Below are 22,098 nucleotides of genomic sequence, written 5' to 3' on the forward strand. Positions count from 1 at the left end.
TCAGGGTTAAACTCCATCTGCCACTTCTCAGCCCAGCTCTGCATTCTATCTATGTCCCTTTGCAGTCGCCAACAGCCCTCCTCACCATCCACAACTCCACCGATCTTTGCATCATCTGCAAATTTACTGACCCACCCTTCAACTCCCTCATCCAAGTCATTAATGAAAATCACAAACAGCAGAGGACCCAGAACTGATCCATGCGGTACGCCACTGATAACTGGGCTCCAGGCTGAATATTTGCCATTCACCACCACTCTCTGACTTTTTCGGTTAGCCTGTTAGTTATCCAACTGGCCAAATTCCCCACTATCCCCTGCCTCCTTACTTTCTGCATAAGCCTACCATGGGAAACCTTATCAAATGCCTTACTAAAATTCATGTACACCACATCCACTGCTTTACCTTCATCCATGTGCTTGGTCACCTCCTCAAAGAATTCAATAAGGCTTGTAAGGCAAGACCTACCCCTCACAAATCCGTGCTGACTATCCCTAATCAAGCAGTGTCTTTCCAGATGCTCAGAAATACTATCCCTCAGTACCCTTTCGCAGCTGCCCTACTGCCTTCCCCATGGACACTGATCCAACCTCCATCTGAAATCTGTGCCTCTCCTTCAACAACCCTGCCTCCGGAGTCTCCGAAAACTCCCTGCCCACCCACTGAATCTGTTCCACCAGCCTTGCCATCTCTGCCCATCTCTTTTCCATATGCACCCAAATTGAAATACATCCCCCCCCCCCCCCAACCATTGCCTTGAGTACCTCCCACAGCGTGGCGGCCATGACGTCCCCCTGTGTCAATGAGCTCCACATACCCCGGTTGGCAGCCTTCACCCGCTCGCACACCTCATCCGCCAACAACCCCACATCCAGTAAAATATGAAAATTACTTTCCCAAACCTCCCCCACCGCCTCCTTCACTTTCTAGATCACCCGGCCCTGGGACTCCAGCCTCTGCTCGACTCTTGATCCCTGCTTTGACCGGCTCCACCAATTTGGCAATGTCCGTCATGGCCTCCTTCCTCTGCTGGCTGAACTTGGGATTCAGAAACTCCACCAGCGGGTCACTGGGCTGGCAGGGTAGCCCCCTTGCCCTCCGCCATCTTATCCTGTGGCGCATCTCGAAGTCTCTCCTGTTCCAGCTGCTCTTTCTTCTGGACCCACCCCTAGTTTGTGGATCCATCCACCAGCCACACCAGAGGAGTTACACCTTCCCCGGGCACTCCTGCACTTCTTTCCATCCAAACGTCGCCTCTCAGACGGGAAAAGGACCAAAAAATACCACCTTGAGCCAACAAATGTGTGACCGCTCGCTCCATGGCCGCCACCAGAAGTCAGTCCAATTTGATTTGAGTACTGGTACAGATTGGGATTATTGAAATGTTTAGCCAATATTGGTCACTAAATTCGGTGGCTCATCACAGTATAACATCTAATACTGTTCCGCCAGGTTTCAGAAGTATTCTGAAAGCAGTGCAGCCATGAGGAAGTTTTCTCTCTGCCTGTTGCTTCATGTACAATTTCAACCACTTAAATGATTGCATCAAGTCTGAGACAAACAGGCCATTTGGCCCAATTGGTCTGTGCTGATGTTTATGCTTCACACCAGTCTCTTCATCTAACCCTGTTCACATACCTTCATCCTTTCCTCTGCATGTGTTGATGTAGCATCTCCTAAAATGAGTCAACGCTATTTACCTAAACTGCTCCATGTGCTTTCATAGAATTTACAATGCAGAAGGAGAACTCCTCCAGAGTTCTTGATTATACCCTCTCATTTGCCCTTTTATTTAGCTCCTGTGAAGCCTTTGTCTTTAATCCCAGCACATTTGCCATGGACTCTTTTCCCCCCACCCTGGCCCATTCAGAAACTTGTCCTGGTTTAACTCTAAGCTCAGTTTCTAACCCCATAGCAGCACCTGCCTCTATTCTGACCTTGTCACTTGCTGAAGCCCCTGTACAATCCTTTTTTTTTTAAATTTAGAGTACCCAATTAATTTTTTCCAATTAAGGGGCAATTTAACGTGGCCAATTCAGCTACCCTGCACATCTTTGGGTTGTGGGGGTGAAACCCACGCAAACACAGGGAGGACGTGCAAACTCCACACGGACAGTGACCGAGAGCCAGGATTGAACCTGGGACCTCAGCGCCGTGAGGCAGCAGGGCTAACCACTGCACCACTGTGCTTCTACATTGTAGAAGGAGGCCATTCAGCCCATCGAGTCTGCAACGACCTTCGGAAAGGGCACACCACTTAGGCACACGCCATTCCCCTATCCCTTTACCCCATCTAACCTTTGGATACTAAGGGCCAATTGATCACGACCAATCCACCTAATCTGCACATCGTTGGACTGGGAGGAAACCGGAGCACCCGGAAGAAACCCACGCAGACGGTGGGGTGGGGGGGGTGAAAATCCACACAATGACCTGAGGCTGGAAATGAACCCGGGTCCCTGGCACCGTGGGGCAGCAGTGCTGACCGCTGTGCTACCATGCCAACAGAATTAGCCTGCCCCGCCCCCTTAGCCATCCCATCACCTTGTTTATGCTGATCTGTAATGACTCCTGTTTCCTATAAAGCCTTAAATTTAATGTTCTTATCCATGTTTCAATCCCCTTGAGATTCCCCTTCCCTGTCTTTAACTTCTTGTGACTTAAGTTCCTTGCCAATTGCCCTCCTCCAATATCATCTCTTCTTATTCTACACCTTAGGCTTTTTGTAACACTACCAGCCTCTGTCCCAGTACAAACTGATAGATTCCCTCCATAAACCCCTCCACTTCTGTCCTCTTAAACTTGATCAGACAGCTGTGTTTTTGATTGCCTCTCAAAGTTCTTTCGTTCTCACATTTTCCTCTATGAAGATACTCAAAATATTTTTCCTAGTTGAAACCATTTATAAATGCTTCTAATAACAATTCAGAAATAGACAGTTTAGCTCCATTATCTGCAGTTCTCCATGCACAATAATCTTAATCTTGTGCCCTTCCTATCCCATAAACTCTTAATTTCCCTCCTTCCCTACAAACCCCTATCTAAACTATTGTTCAAAGCTGACACTTAACGTCTGCTAGTGAATTCCAGTCTCTCAATCGTCTACGTTTTTAAAAAAAAGTGTCTGCCACTCTCTCCCAAATATCTTGCATTTAGTTTTATACATCAAGACCAATCAACACTCGAAGCATCATTTACATGGATGGAAGCCACGGTTCAGCTTCTCTGTTGCCATTGAGTCAGCGAGATTATGCATTCAGCCCTGCCTTCAGGACTGGTCCTGTCATCTAGGCTAATAGTTCAGTGCAGTACTGAGACTGTTGTGTCAGAGGTGCAGGGTTTTAGATGGGATTAATCCACGGTTCTGTATTCTCTCAGGTGGGTGTAAAACATTCTGTGTATCTTTTGAAAAAGGGAAGGGAGAGTTCTCTATTTTCTGGCCGAGCGTTACCTCTATACAAACATCACTAAAACAGATTAAAGCATTTCCTCATTGAGGTTAGCATGACTCTGCGATGCAAAGGTTGGTCTGTCATGTTTTTGTTACAATAATTGTGTTACAATTGTATTGAATTGGCTTCATGCACAGAGTTGGTCTGAAGTTGTGAAAGGTGTTACAAAATTCAAGTTCCTTATTACTCTGTCCTATAGTAGTGACTTACCCAAAGGCAGGTCCTCTGCTCATTTTTCCGCTCCTCGTTATCCAGTGAATAGTATGACCAGTGAGAAGGCTCCCAGGTTCGATTCCCGGCTTGGGTCACTGTCTGCGGAGTCTGCACGTTCTCCCCGTGTCTGCGTGGGTTTCCTCCAGTTTCCTCCCACAAGTCCCGAAAGACGTGCTGTTGGGTGACTTGGACATTTTGAATTCTCCCTCTGTGTACCCGAACAGGCGCCGGAATGTGGCGACGAGGGGATTTTGGGATTTTCATTGCAGTGTTAATGTAAGCCTACTTGTGACGATAAAGATTATTATTATAAGAATTCATGAGGTGGTTCCCTGAAACGAGATAAGAGAATACTGGGAAAACTCAGCAGGTCTGACAACATCTGTAGGGAGAGAAAAAGTTAATATTTTGAGTTTGCCTGACTCTTCAGGTGGCTTCCTGTTTGCTATATTGTCCAAGAGCTGGAAAGAGAAAAGGTTCCGAGCTTTCACACCGAGCTTTCACACGTTTACATCCTGACAAACACAATGAGAGATTCATTAGCAGATGTTGCTCATACAACTCAAAGATGGAAAACTGAAGGTCGTGCCAAAAAATTAGAATATAGAACATACAGTGCAGAAGGAGGCCATTCAGCCCATCGAGTCTGCACCAACCCACTTAAGCCCTCACTTCCACACTATTCCTGCAACCCAATCACCCCTCCTAACCCCTTTGGTCACTGAGGGCAATTTATCGTGGCCAATCCACCGAACCTGCACGTCTTTGGACTGTGGGAGGAAACCGGAGCACCCGGAGGAAACCCACGCAGACGCGGGGAGAACGTGGAGACTCCGCACAGACAGTGACGCAGCGGGGAATAGAACCTGGGACCCTGGCGCTGTGAAGCCACAATGCTATCCACTTCTGCTACCCGTCATCAATCCAGATCACGTGACCTTCCACCAACAGGGGTTGCATTTTGAAAGGTCTAATGCAGGTAGGGAATATACAGTGAATGGTAGAACCCTCGAGTATTGAAAGTCAGAGTGATCTAGGTGTACAGGTCCACAGGTCACTGAAAGGGGCAACACGGGTGGAGAAGGTAGTCAAGAAGGCATACGGCATGCTTGCCTTCATTGGCCGGGACATTGAGTATAAGAATTGGCAAGTCATGTTGCAGCTGTATAGAACCTTAGTTAGGCCACACTTGGAGTATAGTGTTCACTTCTGGTTGCCACACTACCAGAAGGATGTGGAGGCTTTAGAGAGAGTGCAGAAGAGATTTACCAGGATGTTGCCGGTATGGAGGGCATTAGATATGAGGAGCGGTTGATTAAACTTGGTTTGTTCTCACTGGAACGATGGAGGTTGAGGGGCGACCTGATAGAGGTCTACAAAATTATATGGGGCATAGACAGAATGGATAGTCAGAGGCTTTTTCCCAGGGTAGAGGGGTCAATTACTAGGGGGCATAGGTTTAAGGTCCAAGGGGCAAGGTTTGGAGGAGATGTACAAAGCAAGTTTTTTACACAAAGGGTAGTGGGTGCCTGGAACTCGCTGCCGGAGGAGGTGGTGGAAGTCGGGATGATAGTGACGTTTAAGGGGCATCTTCACAAATACATGAATAGGATGGGAATAGAGGGATACGGACCCGGGAAATGTAGAAGATTTTAGTTTAGACGGGCAGCATGATTGGCACGGGCTTGGAGGGCCGAAGGGCCTGTTCCTATGCTGTACTTTTCTTTGTAGGGGCATATTCTTTGATAAATAACACTTGTCTTCCTGCTGTTTGCTTGCAAGAAACACAAGCCCTCCTCCCAAAAGATCATATGCCTATAAACACCAGTGTCCCTCAAGGTTTAAGCCATTCCACCATCACTGCTGAAAATTTGCTGGTTCCACTGTCGAATTTGGCCAGAAATCCTAACCATAGGCTTTATCTGGACAGAGGAATTCACAATCACCCGCTGAGTTCTCAAATGACCCTGATACCCTAGCACAGCCCTACCCCTTCAGAATTTCTCCATGATCACCTTGTGCTCATGCAAACCACTGCAGTTTTCAAGTGTTTCTTCATGTTTGCATTACTCCATTCTAAGCAGCAGCCTTGTGAATCTACCACATCCTGTTGCCTCAACATTCCTCGTCATACATTTTTGTTCTCTACAGTAAACACCATATGTTATTCCAAATATTAAAGGTTTTAAATGGGTTCACCATTATATCTTGGCACATATGGGCAGCATAGGAGCACTATGGCTAGCACAGTTGCTTCACAGCTCCACAGTCCCAGGTTCGATTCCCGGCTTGGGTCACTGTCTGTGCGGAGTCTGCACATTCTCCCCGTGTCTGCCTGGGTTTCCTCCGGGTGCTCCGGTTTCCTCCCACAGCCCAAAGGTGTGCAGGGTAGGTGGATTGGCCATGCTAAATTGCCCTTAGAATCCTAAAAAGGTTTGGTGGGGTTATTGGGATAAAGGGGATCGGGTGGATACGTGGGCTTGAGTGGGGTGATCTTTCCAAGGGCCGGTGCAGACTCGATGGGCTGAATGGCCGCCTTCTGCACAGTAAATTCTATGATTCTACGATATGGTCAATACCTGTTTCCATAAAACTCAATGACAACTGATTTGTGACCAGTTGAGGTGCCGCTTTGTGTCTGCAGCAAAAGACAATTGTACAGGAAAAGCTCGGTTTGTTCATTACCGAATAATCTAACAGAATATTTTACCACTTGGGAAATGCCATAATATGAATTTCTGCAGACAGACTTGAAGCTTCCAGCTGTTTCTATGTTGTGTGATAATCACCAAAATTGTTGCTGTGCCTGTATTTATCATAGTGTTTTATTCCAGGTCACATGACATGGTGTTTGGGCCTGCTAATTTGGGAGAGGACGCAGTTAAAAATTTTCGAACTAAACATCGCTGTAATTCCTGCTGTGGAAGACTCAAACTTCCTGGTAAGACTTTTTTCACGTCTTTTTCTCACTCAGACTCTCTCTGCAGTGACTCAGTTCTGGGCAATAATTCCTGAGTGTTGGTGACCCAACACCTCACCCTCAGTGAACCAGATAATGACTGGGTTACTTCATCAAGTGCAACATCTTCCAGTATGTTTTCAGCAGCTACTGAGCACTATGGCAGCCTTAATTATTGGATTTCTTCCCCTAACCTGTATCGGGTCGAGCCCTATGTCTGGGAATTGACTCACGGCCATTTTTCCCCTTGAGCCTGTTGCGTTGCCATTCAGTGTGGTCCTGACTGACCTGTGACCTAATTTAGCCCCTAGTCCACGCCTCTCCAACAGCAGAAATAGTTTCTCTTTCCTTAATAGCTTTGATCAAATCACCCCTTAACCTGCTAAATTCCAAGAAATTATTGGATTGAATCATATAGCATCATAGAATTTAGAGTGCAGTAGGAGGCCATTCAGCCCATCGAGTCTGCACCGGCTCTTGGAAAGAGCACCCTACCCAAGGTCAACACCTCCACCCTATCCCCATAACCCAGTAACCCCACCCAACACTAAGGGCAATTTTGGACACTCAAGGCAATTTGTCATGGCCAATCCACCTAACCTGCACATCTTTGGACTGTGGGAGGAAACCCACGCAGACACGGGGAGGATGTGCAGACTCTGCACAAACAGTGACCCACGACAACCTGTGAAGCAATTGTGCTATCCACAATGCTACCGTGCTGCCCTTGACTTGGATTTTGGATTTTGTTTATTGTCACGTGTACCGAGGTACACTGAAAAGTATCTTTCTGCGAGAAGCTCAACAGATCATTAAGTACATGGGAAGAAAAGGGAATAAAAGAAAATACATAATAGGGCAACACAAGATACACAATGTAACTACATAAGCACCGGCATCGGATGAAGCATACAGGGTGTAGTGTTAATGAGGTCAGTCCATAAGAGGGTCATTTAGGAGTCTGGTGACAGTGGGGAAGAAGCTGTTTTTGAGTCTGTTTGTGCGTGTTCTCAGACTTCTGTATCTCCTGTCAGATGGAAGAAGTTGGAAAAGTGAGTAAGCCGGGTGGGAGGGATCCTTGATTGTGCTGCCCACTTTACCCAGGCAGCGGGAGGTGTAGATGGAGTCAATGGATGGGAGGCAGGTTTGTGTGATGGACTGGGCGGTGTTCACGACTCTCTGAAGTTTCTTGCGGTCCTGGGCCGAGCAGTTGCCATACCAGGCTGTGATGCAGCCCGATAGGATGCTTTCTATGGTGCATCTGTAAAAGTTGGTAAGGGACATGCCACATTTCCTTTGTTTCCGAGCTAGGACAGCACGGTAGCACAATGGTTAGCACTGTGGCTTCACAGCACCAGGGTCCCAGGTTCGATTCCCTGCTGGGTCACTGTCTGTGCGGAGTCTGCACGTTCTCCCCGTGTCTGCGTGGGTTTCCTCTGGGTGCTCCGGTTTCCTCCCACAGTCCAAAGATGTAGAGGTTCGGGAGATTGGCCGTGATAAATTGCACTTCGGGTCCAAAAAGGGTTTGGTGGTGTTACGGGGATATGGTGGAGGCGTGGGCTTAAGTGGGGTGCTCTTTCCAAGGGCTAGTACAGATTTGATTGGCCGAATGGCCTCCTTCTGCACTGTAGATTCTATGATTCCTGAGGAAGTATGAGGAAAAATGAAACCCTCGCTTTCAAATCTGTCTTTATAATTTACTCCCTTGTGTCCAGAAATCATATAAACCAATGCTGCACTCCGTCCACCCCGCCTACCCCGTCAGCTCCCTCCACCCCCTCCGCTCCCTCCGTCCGCTCCCTCCACCCCGTCCGCTCCCTCCACCCCGCCTACCCCGTCCACTCCCTCCACCCCGCCTACCCCGTCAACTCCCTCCACCCCCTCCGCTCCCTCCACCCCGTCCGCTCCCTCCGCCCCGCCTACCCCGTCCGCCCCGCCTACCCCGTCCGCTCCCTCCACCCCGTCCGCTCCCTCCACCCCGTCCGCTCCCTCCGCCCCGCCTACCCCGTCCGCTCCCTCCGCCCCGTCCGCTCCCTCCACCCCGTCCGCTTCCTCCGCCCCGTCCACCCCGCCTACCCCGTCCGCTCCCTCCACCCCGTCCGCTCCCTCCACCCCGCCTACCCCGTCCGCTCCCTCCGCCCCGCCTACCCCGTCCGCTCCCTCCGCCCCGTCCGCCCCCGCCTACCCCGTCCGCTCCCTCCACCCCATCCGCTCCCTCCGCCCCGTCCGCTCCCTCCGCCCCGTCCGCTCCCTCCACCCCGTCCGCTCCCTCCGCCCCGTCCGCTCCCTCCGCCCTGTCCGCCCCCGCCTACCCCGTCCGCTCCCTCCACCCCATCCGCTCCCTCCGCCCCGTCCGCTCCCTCCGCCCCGTCCGCTCCCTCCGCCCCGTCCGCTCCCTCCACCCCATCCGCTCCCTCCGCCCCGTCCTCTCCCTCCGCCCCATCCTCTCCTTCCGCCCCGTCCGCTCCCTCCGCCCCGTCCTCTCCTTCCGCCCCGTCCGCTCCCTCCGCCCCGTCCGCTCCCTCCGCCCCTTCCTCTCCCTCCGCCCCGTCCGCTCCCTCCGTCCCGTCCGCCCCCGCCTACCCCGTCAGCTCCCTCCACCCCCTCCGCTCCCTCCGCCCGCTCCCTCCACCCCATCCGCTCCGTCCGCTCCCTCCGCCCCGTCCGCTCCCTCCGCCCCGACAACCCCGCCTACCCCGTCCGCTCCCTCCGCCCCGTCCACCCCGCCTACCCCGTCCGCTCCCTCCACCCCGTCCGCTCCCTCCGCCCCGTCCGCTCCCTCCGCCCCGTCCGCTCCCTCCGCCCCGTCCGCTCCCTCCGCCCCGTCCGCTCCCTCCGCCCCGTCCGCTCCCTCCGCCCCGTCCGCTCCCTCCGCCCCGTCCGCTCCCTCCGCCCCGTCCGCTCCCTCCGCCCCGTCCGCTCCCTCCGCCCCGTCCGCTCCCTCCGCCCCGTCCGCTCCCTCCGCCCCGTCCGCTCCCTCCGCCCCGTCCGCTCCCTCCGCCCCGTCCGCTCCCTCCGCCCCGTCCGCTCCCTCCGCCCCGTCCGCTCCCTCCGCCCCGTCCGCTCCCTCCGCCCCGTCAGCTCCCTCCACCCCATCCGCTCCCTCCGCCCCGTCCACCCCGCCTACCCCGTCCGCTCCCTCCACCCCGTCCGCTCCCTCCACCCCGTCCGCTCCCCGCCTACCCCGTCCGCTCCCGCCTACCCCGTCCGCTCCCTCCGCCCCGTCCGCTCCCTCCGCCCCGACCGCTCCCTCCGCCCCGACCGCTCCCTCCGCCCCGTCGGCTCCCTCCGCCCCGTCGGCTCCCTCCGCCCCGTCGGCTCCCTCCGCCCCGTCGGCTCCCTCCGCCCCGTCGGCTCCCTCCGCCCCGTCGGCTCCCTCCGCCCCGTCGGCTCCCTCCGCCCCGTCGGCTCCCTCCCGCCCCGTCGGCTCCCTCCGCCCCGTCGGCTCCCTCCGCCCCGTCGGCTCCCTCCGCCCCGTCGGCTCCCTCCGCCCCGTCGGCTCCCTCCGCCCCGTCGGCTCCCTCCGCCCCGTCGGCTCCCTCCGCCCCGTCGGCTCCCTCCGCCCCGTCGGCTCCCTCCGCCCCGTCGGCTCCCTCCGCCCCGCCCGCTCCCTCCGCCCCGCCCGCTCCCTCCGCCCCGCCCGCTCCCTCCGCCCCTCCACCCCCTCCGCTCCCTCCACCCCCTCCGCTCCCTCCACCCCGTCGATCCCCTCCGCTCCCTCCAACCCCTCCACGACTCATATATCCTACCAAAGATGTGCTCCCCAGACCTACTCGGTGCCAGGGTTGAACCTGAAAGCTTCGTAATCTGGGTGGGCAATTGCTCATTTATTATTTACTCCCGAGTGTTAAATCTCAATCGAGCTGGTTAATTGCCATGAGATTTAGCCAGTGAAACAAAACAATATTTTATCAGGACATAGAAGACGGGTCACCAGCTGAAAGATCTCTCTGCTGATCTAACACAAGAACTTGGTCAATACAGCTGCTGATGACTTTTCGTCCAACTTATTTTGAAAGAATTTCCCCCTTTCTCTGCAAAAGCAGCAGGTTGTTGCCCCAGTGACAACTTCAACAGTTCAGTTTAAGAGAAGAAGGAAAAGTACAGCACAGGAACAGGCCCTTCGGCCCTCCAAGCCCGTGCCGACCATGCTGCCCTGCCCGTCTAACTTAAAACCTTCTACACTTCCGGGGTCCATATCCCTCTATTCCCATCCTATTCATGTATTTGTGAAGATGCCCCTTAAACGTCACTATCATCCCGACTTCCACCACCTCCTCCGGCAGCGAGTTCCAGGCACCCACTACCCTCTGTGTAAAAAACTTACCTCGTACATCTCCTCTAAACCTTGCCCCTCGCACCTTAAACCTATGCCCCCTAGTAATTTACCCCTCTCCCCTGGGAAAAGCCTCTGACTATCCACTCTGTCTATGCCACTCATAATTTTGTAGACCTCTATCAGGTCGCCCCTCAATCTCCGTCGTTCCAGTGAGAACAAACCGCGTTTATCCAACCTCGCCTCATAGCTAATGCCCTCCATACCAGGCAACATCCTGGTAAATCTCTTCTGCACCCTCTCTAAAGCCTCCACACCCTTCTGGTAGCGTGATGACCAGAATTGAACACTATACTCCAAGTGTGGCCTAACTAAGGTTTTACACAGCTGCAACATGACTTGCTCATTTTTATACTCAATGCCCCGGCTGATGAAGGCCAGCATGCCGTAAGCCAGTGTTTTTCAAACTTTTTTTTCCGGGGACCCATTTTTACCAACCGGCTGTACCTTGTGACCCACGCCACCCGGCCTTTGCGACCCACGCCACCCGGCCTTTGCGACCCACGCCACCCGGCCTTTGCGACTCACGCCACCCGGCCTTTGCGACTCACGCCACCCGGCCTTTGTGACCCACACCACCCGGCCTTTGTGACCCACGCCACCCGGCCTTTGCGACTCACGCCACCCGGCCTTTGCGACCCACGCCACCCGGCCTTTGTGACCCACGCCACCCGGCCTTTGCGACTCACGCCACCCGGCCTTTGCGACTCACGCCACCCGGCCTTTGCGACCCACGCCACCCGGCCTTTGTGACCCACGCCACCCGGCCTTTGCGACCCACGCCACCCGGCCTTTGCGACCCACGCCACCCGGCCTTTGCGACCCACGCCACCCGGCCTTTGCGACCCGCTATTTTTTGCTTTCCTTTAATGTGACAGGTGAGCCTGTTTGCTCCTCACTATCTCTTTTTTTAAAATAATTTTTATTCACATTTTCACAAAATATCAATAACAGAAAATATTAACAGAAAATAATATTAACAGCAAATAAAAACAAGAAAGAGCAAACCCCCGCCCCCCGGGTAAATACAAAAAAGACATAGATTAACACCCATCATAGACCAGGAACACATATATACGTCCCTTCAAACCAACCCATCGAACCGACCCCATCCCCCAGGCTGCTGCTGCTGGCCCTTTTCCCTACCTTTCTGCCAGGAAATCTAGGAAAGGCTGCCACCGCCTTAAAAGCCCCTGTACTGATCCCCTCAGGGCAAATTGCACCCTCTCCAATTTGATGAACCCCGCCATATCATTGATCCAGGCCTCCACGCTTGGGGGCCTCGCATCCTTCCACTGAAGAAGAATTCTCCGCCGGGCTACTAGGGACGCAAAGGCCAGAATGCCGGCCTCTTTCGCCTCCTGCACTCCCAGCTCCACCGCAACCCCAAAAATTGCGAGTCCCCAGCCTGGCTTGACCCTGTATCCTACCACCCTCGATACCGTCCTTGCTACCCCTTTCCAAAATTCCCCCAGCGCTGGGCATGCCCAGAACATATGGGCGTGGTTCGCTGGGCTCCCCGAGCACCTGACACACCTGTCTTCCCCCCCAAATAGCCTACTCATCCTCGTCCCGGTCATGTGGGCCCTATGTAGCACCTTGAACTGTATGAGGCTAAGCCTCGCACAAGTAGAGGAGGAATTCACTCTCTCCAGGGCATCCGCCCACGTCCCCTCCTCAATCTCCTCACCCAGCTCCTCTTCCCATTTACCCTTCAGCTCCTCCACCGAGGCCTCATCCACCTCCTGCATAACATGGTACACGTCTGAAATCTTCCCTCCTCCAACCCACACCCCCGAGAGCACCCTGTCCTGGACCCCACGGGGGGGCAACAGAGGGACCCCGCCACCAGCCGCCTGGCAAACGCCCTTACCTGCATATACCTAAACATGTTCCCTGGGGGAGCCCGAATTTCCCCTCTAACTCCCCCAGGCTCGCAAACTTCCCGTCTACAAACAGGTCACTCAGCCTCCTAACACCTGCCCTGTGCCAACTCAGGAACCCGCCATCGATTCTCCCCGGAACAAACCGGTGGTTCCCCTGTATCGGGGACCCCATCGAGACCCCCACCTCCCCCCTATGCCGTCTCCATTGCCCCCAAATTTTCAGGGTAGCCGCCACCACCGGGCTCGTGGTATACCTCGTTGGAGGGAGCGGCAACGGCGCCGTTACAAGCGCGTCCAGGCTCGTGCCCACACAGGACGCCATCTCCATCCTCTTCCATGCTGCCCCTTCCCCAACCATTACCCACTTACGCACCATTGCTGCGTTGGCAGCCCAATAGTACCCACAGAGGTTGGGCAGCGCCAGACCCCCCCCCCCCCCCCCCCCCCCCTATCCCTGCCCCGCTCCAAAAACACCCTTCTCACCCTCGGGGTCCCATGTACCCATACAAATCCCGTAATACTCCTGTTGACCCACCTAAAAAAGGCCTTCGGGATAAGGATGGGGAGGCACTGGAACAGGAACAAAAACCTCGGGAGCACCGTCATCTTGACTGACTGCACCCTGTCTGCCAGCGACAGCGGCAACATGTCCCATCTCTTAAACTCCTCCTCCATTTGCTCCACCAGCCTTGTAAGGTTAAGCTTGTGTTGGGCCTCCCAGCTCCTGGCCACCTGGGCTCCTAGGTACCTAAAGCTCCTCTCCGCCCTTTTTAGTGGGAGCCTACCAATCCCCTCCTCCTGATCTCCCGGGTGCACGACGAACAACTCGCTCTTACCCAGGTTGAGCTTGTACCCTGAGAAGTCCCCAAATTCCCTGAGAATCTTCATTACCTCCGGCATTCCCCCCACTGGGTCCGCCACATAAAGCAATAAGTCATCCGCATAAAGCGACACTCGGTGCTCTCTTCCCCCCCCCCCCCCCCCTTCCAGTTCCTCGACTCCCTCAACGCCATGGCCAGGGGCTCAATTGCCAATGCAAAGGGGACACCCCTGTCTCATCCCTCGGTATAACCGAAAGTACTCCGATCTTCTCCTATTCGTGGCCACGCTCGCCATCGGGGCCTCATATAACAACCTCACCCATCTGACAAACCCCTCCCCAAACCTTTCCAGCACCTCCCACAAGTACCCCCACTCAACCCTATCAAAGGCCTTCTCTGCGTCTAGCGCCACCACTATCTCCGCCTCCCCCGCTACCGCCGGCATCATTATAACATTCAAGAGCCTCCGTATGTTGGTGTTCAGCTACCTTCCCTTCACGAACCCCGTCTGGTCCTCGTGGATGACCCACGGCACACAATCCTCTATCCTTGTGACCAAGATGTTCGCCAACAGCTTGGCGTCTACATTTAACAGCGAGATCGGCCTGTATGACCCACACTGCAGGGGGTCCTTGTCCCGCTTAAGGATCAAGGAAATCAGCGCCCGGGACATAGTCGGGGGCAAGACCCCCCCTCCCTTGCCTCGTTAAAGGTCCTAACCATCAGGGGACCCAGCAGGTCCGCATACATTTTATAGAATTCGACCGGGAACCCATCTCTTCCCCCCCCCCCCCCCCCCCGACTGCATGCTGCCTATCCCAGTGACCATCCGGCCCCAGGGCCTTCCCCGACAGCATGCTCCCTATCCCTCTGACCAGCTCCTCCAGCTCAATCGGTGCCCCCAGTCCCTCCACCTGCCCCTCCTCCACCTTCAGGAATCTCAGCCGGTCCAAGAAGCGCCCCATTCCCCCCCCTCCTCCGCCGGGGGTTCAGACCGATACAATTCCCCGTAAAAGTCCCTGAAGACCCCATTGATGTCTACCCCCCTTTGCACCACATTCCCTCCCCTATCCTTAATTCCACCAATCTCCCTGGCCGCATCCCGCTTACGGAGCTGATGCGCCAGCATCCTGCTCGCCTTCTCCCCATATTCATAAACTGCTCCCTGTGCCTTCCTCCACTGAGCTTCCGCCTTTCTGGTGGTCAGTAAGTCGAACTTGGCCTGAAGACTACGCCGCTCCCTCAGCAATCCCTCCTCCGGAGCCTCCGCGTATCTCCTATCCACCCTCACCAACTCCCCCACCAATCTCTCCCTCTGCTCCTCTCCCTATGGGCTTGGATGGAGATCAACTCCCCTCTAATCACCGCCTTCAATGCCTCCCAGACTGTCCCCACTCGGACCTCCCCATTATCATTGGCCTCCAGGTACCTCTCGATACATCCTCGAACCCTCCCGGCCACCTCCTAGTCCGCCAGCAGCCCCACCTCCAAGCGCCAGAGCGGGCGCTGGTCTCTCTCCTCCCCCAGCTCGAGGTCCACCCAATGCGGGGCATGATCCGAAATGACCATCGCCGAATATTCGGCATCCTCCACCCTCGAAATCAGCCCCCTGCTCATATTAGAAAAATCGATCCGGGAATAGGCCTTATGCACATGGGAGAAGAATGAAAACTCCCTGGCCCTCGGCCTCGCAAACCTCCATGGATCCACCCCTCCCATCTGATCCCCCCATGATCAGGCCCCCCGCCTCCAGGTCCGGAATGCGGCCCAACATCCGCCGCATAAACCCCGCATCGTCCCAATTTGGGGCGTAAACATTCACCAGCACCACCCGCTCCCCCTGCAGCTTGCCGCTCACCATCACATACCTCCCGCCGCTGTCAGCCACCACATTTAACGCCTCAAACGACACCCTCTTTCCCACCAGGATCGCCACCCCCCGATTCTTCGCATCCAGCCCTGAGCGAAATACTTGGCCCACCCATCCCTTCCTCAATCTAACCTGGTCCGCCACCTTCAGGTGCATCTCCTGGAGCATGGCCACATCCGCCTTCAGGTGCGCAAACACCCGGGCCCGTTTAACCGGCCCATTCAGTCCCCTCACATTCCAGGTTATCAGCCGGATCAGAGGGCTTCCTGCCCCCCTCCCCCCTTCCCCTGCCCGCCACTGGCCAGCGTCCCCCGCTCGGCCCGTTCCCCACGGCGGCAAACCCCCATCTCGACGACCCCCCCCCCCCGCATACTCTAGCTCCTTCCTGGCCATTCCAGCAGCAACCCGGAACCCCCCAAGCTAGGACCCCTTCTAGCCACTTTACTCCCTCCATAGTACTCCCGTAAGCCTGCTGACCCCGGCAACTCCCGCCACTCCTCCGACCCCTCCCAGCTTGGGGCTACCCCCCCTCCCCAGTGCCCACCAGCAGGCTCTCCTCCTCCCGTTCTCACGTGGGGAAAAAAAAAGCCGGCGCTTCCCCGCTCCGATCCCGCCCCCCTCAGTGCGGGAAAAAGCCCGCGCTTTCCACATGCCTGACCCCGCCTCCTCTAAGGCAGCTCCCATTGTCGGCCCAAGCCCCTCGCGGGGCCACAGCCCCCTTCCCACCATCAGCTCCCCCCACTGCAAGTCTACCCCCCCCCCCCCCCCCGCCTCGAGCCCATCCACCGAACCCACGCAAAAAGACAGTGCCCCCCCCCACCCCCCCGGCCCTGAAAACAACACAGAACCAGCATTAAACAGAAAGCCCCCCCTCAGAAAAATAACAGTTACATACAGACCCCCGCACCCAACCCTCAGTTTGTGTCCAACTTCTCGGCCTGCACAAAGGCCCACGCCTCCTTCGGGGACTCGAAGTTAAAGTGCCGGTCCTTGTAGGTGACCCACAGACGCGCCGGCTACAACATGCCGAACTTCACACTCCGTCTGTGGAGCACCGCCTTCGTCCGGTTGTACCCGGCCCTCCGCTTAGCCACCTCCACACTCCAGTCCTGGTAGATCCCCACCACCGCATTCTCCCACCTGCTACTCCGCTCCTTCTTGGCCCACCGGAGCACACACTCCCGGTCAGCAAACTGGTGGAACCGCACCAACACCGCCCGCGGCGGCTCATTCGGCTTGGGCCTCCTTGCCAATATTCTGTGGGCCCCCTCCAACTCCAGGGGCCCTGGAAAGACCCAGCTCACATCAGCGAATTCTGCAGGATGACCACATAGGCTCCCAGGTCTGGCCCCTCCGTGAGGCCCAGGATCCGCACATTTTTCCGCCTCAACTGGTTCTCCATCTCCTCGAACCGCTCCTGCCATTTTTTTATGGAGCACCTCGTGCATCTCCACCTTCACCGTGAGGCCTAAGGTCTCGTCCTCTCTTTCAGAGGCCTGCTGTCGGATCTCTCGGATCGCCACCCCCTGGGCCGTCTGGGTCTCCAGCAGCTTATCAATTGAAGCCTTCATCGACTCCAGCAGCTCCGCTTTAAGCTCCCTGAAGCAGCGCTGGAGAGCCTCCTGCTGCTCCTGCGCCCACTGCCTCCTGGTCTCCGCCCGCCGCCATCTTGTGCTTCTTCCCTCGCTTTTTCTTTGGCGCTGCCACAGCTATCTTGCTTGCCCCACTCCTGGTCCAGGCCATATACCGATGGGGAACTGCTGCTGACTCCTTCCCACGTTGGGAATCATCGAATAAGTACCGTTGGGGGCCCTGAAAAGAGCCCAAAAGTCCGTTCCTGGCAGGAACTGCCGAACGTGCGGCTTAGCTCCGCATAGCCGCAACCGGAACTGCTCCTCACTATCTCAATGGTACATTTCTGTATGGGTTGTTCATCAGAGGTCCTGGAGATCACACCAGCACTGCTTTGTCCTGATGTGGACTCTCCTGCGAAGCTCTCTCCAGCAGATTCAGTTGTAAGATCCTGGCCTGTTTGTGTCTCTGGTCTTCTCTTCCTTAGTCCAGAAAGATCCATCCTCAGTTAGAACACAGAACAGTACAGCACAGAACAGGCCCTTCGGCCCTCGATGTTGTGCCGAGCAATGATCACCCTACTCAAACCCACGTATCCACCCTATACCCGTAACCCAACAACCCCCCCTTAACCTTACTTTTTAGGACTCTACGGGCAATTTAGCATGGCCAATCCACCTAACTCGCACATCTTTGGACTGTGGGAGGAAACCGGAGCACCCGGAGGAAACCCACGCAGACACGGGGAGGACGTGCAGACTCCGCACAGACAGTGACCCAGCCGGGAATCGATCCTGGGACCCTGGAGCTGTGAAGCATTGATGCTAACCACCATGCTACCCTGCTGCCCCTGTCACGCAGTCCTGTTGCTTGCTGGCAGCTACAAAATGGAGGATGCTTCCGTAGTAATTTTGCACCCACTGTACGTGACGAGTGTGCCCTGGGCCCCGTGACCTGCTCTCTGCCGCCTCTTCTGGCGGGAAGACTAATCGTTTTTTTAATCCACAGCTGGAACAGTGCGCTGACGTAGTCGAGGCGATTTGCCCCATTGGGCTACGGGCCTGCGCACTGCTGCATCCGACTGAGGGGACATGCATGCATGGGTCGGCCGGCGCTCTTGAAAGCTAGCAGCGGCCAGTGGGCACTTCATCCTGCGATCGGGAGTGTCACGACTGATTGCTCCACGACCCTCCTGACACCCGCCCATGACCCGCCTGTGGGTCGCGACCTTGAGTTTGAAAATGACTGCCGTATGCCTTCTTGACTACCTTCTTTACCTGTGTTGCCACTTTCAGTGACCTGTGGACCTGTACACCCAGATCCCTCTGCCACTCTTAATGGTTCTGACATGTACTGTATATTTCCCATCTGTATTAGACCTTCCAATATATATTACCTCACATTTGTCTGGATTAAACTCCATCTCTCCGCCCAAGTCTCCAATCGATCTACATCCTGCTGTATCCTCTGATGGTCCTCATCGCTATCCACAATCCCATTAAACTTTGTGTCATTCGCAAGCTTACTAATCAAGCCAGTTACATTTTCTTCAAATTATTCATCCCCCACTATACCGTTACCACCCAGCCAGGGGATCAACCCCGGTTCAATGAAGAGTGCAGAGAGCATGCCAGGAGCAACATCAGGCAGACTGAAAAATGAGGTGTCAACCTGGTGAAGCTACAGCACAGGACTACTTGTGCGCCAAACAGCGAGTAACAGACAGAGCTAAGCGATTCCACAACAAACGCATCAGATCTAAGCCCTGCAGTCCTGCCACATCCAGCCGTGAATGGTGGTGGACAATTAAACAATTCACTGGAGGAGGAGGCTCCACAAATATCCCCATCCTCAATGATGGAGGAGCCCAGCACTTCAGTGCAAAAGACAAGATTGAGGCATTCGCAACAATCTTCAGCCAGAAGTGCCGAGTGGATGATCCATCTCGGTCTCCTCCGGAGGTCCCAGCATCACAGATGTCAGTCTTCAGCCAATACAATTCACTCCACGTAATATCAAGAAATGGCCGAAGGCACTGGATACTGCAAAGGCTATGTATGGGCCCTGAGAATATACCGGCAATAGTGCTGAATACTCGTGTTACAGAACTTGCTGCACCCCTTGCCAAGCTGCTCCAGTACAGCTACAACACCAGCATCTACCCAGCCAAAACCTCATCCCCTTCCCACAATACATTTCTTTGCAACACTGCTCCTTTACCTCTTCCCTCCTTACTGTCCAAGGCCCCAGAGGTTCCTTTCGGTTAAAGCAGCCAATGGGCCATCTCTGCACTGGGGAGACTAAATGCTGCTTTGTGGAACACCTCTGCTCGGTCCACGGAATGACTGTGTCCTTCCTGTCACTTGCCATTTCAATTTACCACCTTTCTCTCATGCTCACGTTTCTAACTCGGCGTGTTGGCGTTCTAGTGAAGCCCATCATAAACTGAAGGAACAGAACCTCCTCTTCCAATAAGGCCATCGTGTCTCCTGTCAATGCAACATGGTTGTCCATACCTCTCTGAGCACTGATGCCCAGAAATCCAGTGACGAGCACCTTTTAGCCAGCGCATCACCAATTCATTTTGCTCAGTTATTACTTGCTCAAGCCATGAGCTTGTGGATCCCACACACCTCTCGGAATATCTAGCTCACATGCATTTTATTGATACTTGGAAAAGGTAGGTGTTGCAATATTTTATGAGATGTGGTGGGGACAATTCCCAATTGTCACTGAACCAATACTTCAATTCCATTCAGTTATTTCTGCTGTGTCTCGGTTTGCGAGCACTGAGGGGGCGGGCACTGAGGGGGCGGGCACTGAGGGGGCGGGCCCTGTGCGTGCGGGCGCGGGGGGGGTGGGCACCAAGAGCATGTTGCTAAATACTCTGATCCGAAAGATTCAGTCAAGATAGGAAATAAAACTGTTGCAATGTTGTACTGAGTTCACTAATTCTAGTGGTTAACAAAGGGTCAGAATCCTGTCCTAAAATGTCCAAATTATCACATTTTCAAATCTCTTCAGTTTTAAGAAGACTAAATTGATTAATTACATAATAGGACCAAATATGATCAAAATATTGATAGTCATTTTATTTTGATTCATGGTACATAGTTCTTAAAAAGCTGGGTTCATGTCACAATTGCCACCTAAGAAGATGGTAGCATTGGATGCACAATATTAGCAGCAGACTCGGCCCCGGCACTTTAGAGCCTTCTGGACTCATCATTGTGTTCAACAATTTCTGAACATGAACTATGCTCCATTTTTAATTCTCACTCTCGCAGTTTGTCTTGTTCTTATTTTTAAATAAATTTAGAGTACACAATTATTTTTTTACAATTATGGGGCAATTTAGCGTGGACAATCCACCTAACCTGCATATCTTTTTGGGTTGTGGGGGTGAGAGCCATGCAGACGCTTTTCTTTTAACACTAAAAGAATTATAGAATCCAGCTCATTTGCTTTAGCTTGGAGCACACAATGAAAATGTCATCTTATTGTCTGTGCTTGACTTAGATATAAAGCGAAATGATTACACTCCAGACAAAGTGATGGTTTCTCAAGATGGTGTGGAAGTTGCAGTCCAGTCTGGCAATGGTACCAAAGATGTAAGAAATTCTATACGCCTGATGATTTAGGAGAACGGTACAGGGGGAGTTCCCTCAAACTAGCTTCACCTCTCGCTGTTTCTGAACGAATTTTGTGGATGGAACTTTTCAAGCTGAAACTTGGATGTCTGCATCGAGTTGAAGGAGTAAAGAATGCTGTGACGTTACCTGCCGTCTTGTGTAATGTGTTGACAATACAATGTAAATGTTAACTGGTTATTCTGTCATTGTTTTGGGCCTGTGGAGGATGCAGCAAAGACACAATCGGCAGATGTGGACAGTGTTAATGACCTGTAGTAATTGGATAGCAGGTGAGAAAAGGTACACTTAGTAGGAGCAATCTATGTGCAAAGCAAACTTAATTGAACAATGTCAAATTTTTAAACAAAGTCAAATGTCCAATTTCAAGTCTTCACTCATTTTTAAGCTTTTTAAAATCGATTTTATTCATTAAAGCCATGTAAACTGGTAAAACTCAACTGCATGAGATGCAAATAATGTTTATTCAAACAGAGTTCCTCCAGAAAGGTACTCCATAAAATGTAATATGTTTGGTCTGAGAAAATCAGACCAGTTTTAATAGGCCTATCAATAATAAATCTGCTAAATATCTGCTCAGTCTAGCCAGCACTGTCAGAAGAATGTTCTGGTGACCTGATTTTTTAAAATTGAATTTCAATTGTGTAGACACTTTGGTGTAATGCTAGTGTTCGTGGTACACGCAGATTGAATTTAAAAGAAAAAGTATTGAAATCCTTGTAAATATGGTAATGGGCAGATTGCAATCTATCTTTATGCAAATAAATGAGACCGTAATCTGTTGAATTGTCAACATGATAAAGCCCTGTGTCCACCGTAAATATTTATGTACATGGTGACATTGAGGCATCTTTTCTATGTTACAGAGGTACTATTGTCATTTTTAAAAAGGGTGTTTATATGAAAAACTGTATAATTTTTAATCTAATGTATCTTATAGATACTGTTCCTGAGGCACAAATATACAACTTGTAGTCAAATAAGATGGTGGTTTTACAGAGGTTGGATGGTGAAAGACGAGATAGTGCGATCATGCTGCATAAATTTTGTACATTTAATCTAATAAAAGATTTTTGAAATAAATGTCATCCATGTGCTGTATACATCACATAGTTTTGGAAGAACAATTCCAATAAATGACCATGATGGACAGTCAGGAGGAGCCTGTGACACTTGCAAAAATGTATTTTTTATTCATTCATAGAACTGATGTATTGGGCAGGCTGGGTCGATGTGGACTGCACTTGATGCAGTGTAGCGAGAGACAGACTTCCAACACTTGATAAGCTGCAACACAATTTTATTTAACATCTAAACTATTATACATGTTCAACTGTGG

At 53.1% G+C, this 22,098-nt stretch overlaps 1 protein-coding gene across 7 annotated transcripts in view; it reads left to right on the forward strand.

Annotated features, from left to right (window-relative positions):
* The window catches only part of trpm7 (transient receptor potential cation channel, subfamily M, member 7), a 215,726-nt gene extending 193,882 nt beyond the window's left edge, over positions 1-21,844 (forward strand). For 6 of the 7 annotated variants that reach the window (XM_038813819.1, XM_038813820.1, XM_038813818.1 and 3 more), the window contains 2 exons: positions 6,500-6,606; positions 20,629-21,844. In XM_038813819.1, the coding sequence (XP_038669747.1) occupies positions 6,500-6,606; positions 20,629-20,750 (229 nt within the window). In that variant the 3' untranslated portion in view covers positions 20,751-21,844. Of the gene's footprint in view, positions 1-6,499; positions 6,607-20,628 lie in introns of those variants that run through there. The other variant, XR_005462557.1, reaches the window with a different exon arrangement.
* The last annotated feature ends 254 nt before the right edge of the window (positions 21,845-22,098 follow it).

The sequence above is a fragment of the Scyliorhinus canicula genome, chromosome 12, assembly GCF_902713615.1.
Source record: "Scyliorhinus canicula chromosome 12, sScyCan1.1, whole genome shotgun sequence".
NCBI lineage: Eukaryota > Metazoa > Chordata > Chondrichthyes > Carcharhiniformes > Scyliorhinidae > Scyliorhinus > Scyliorhinus canicula.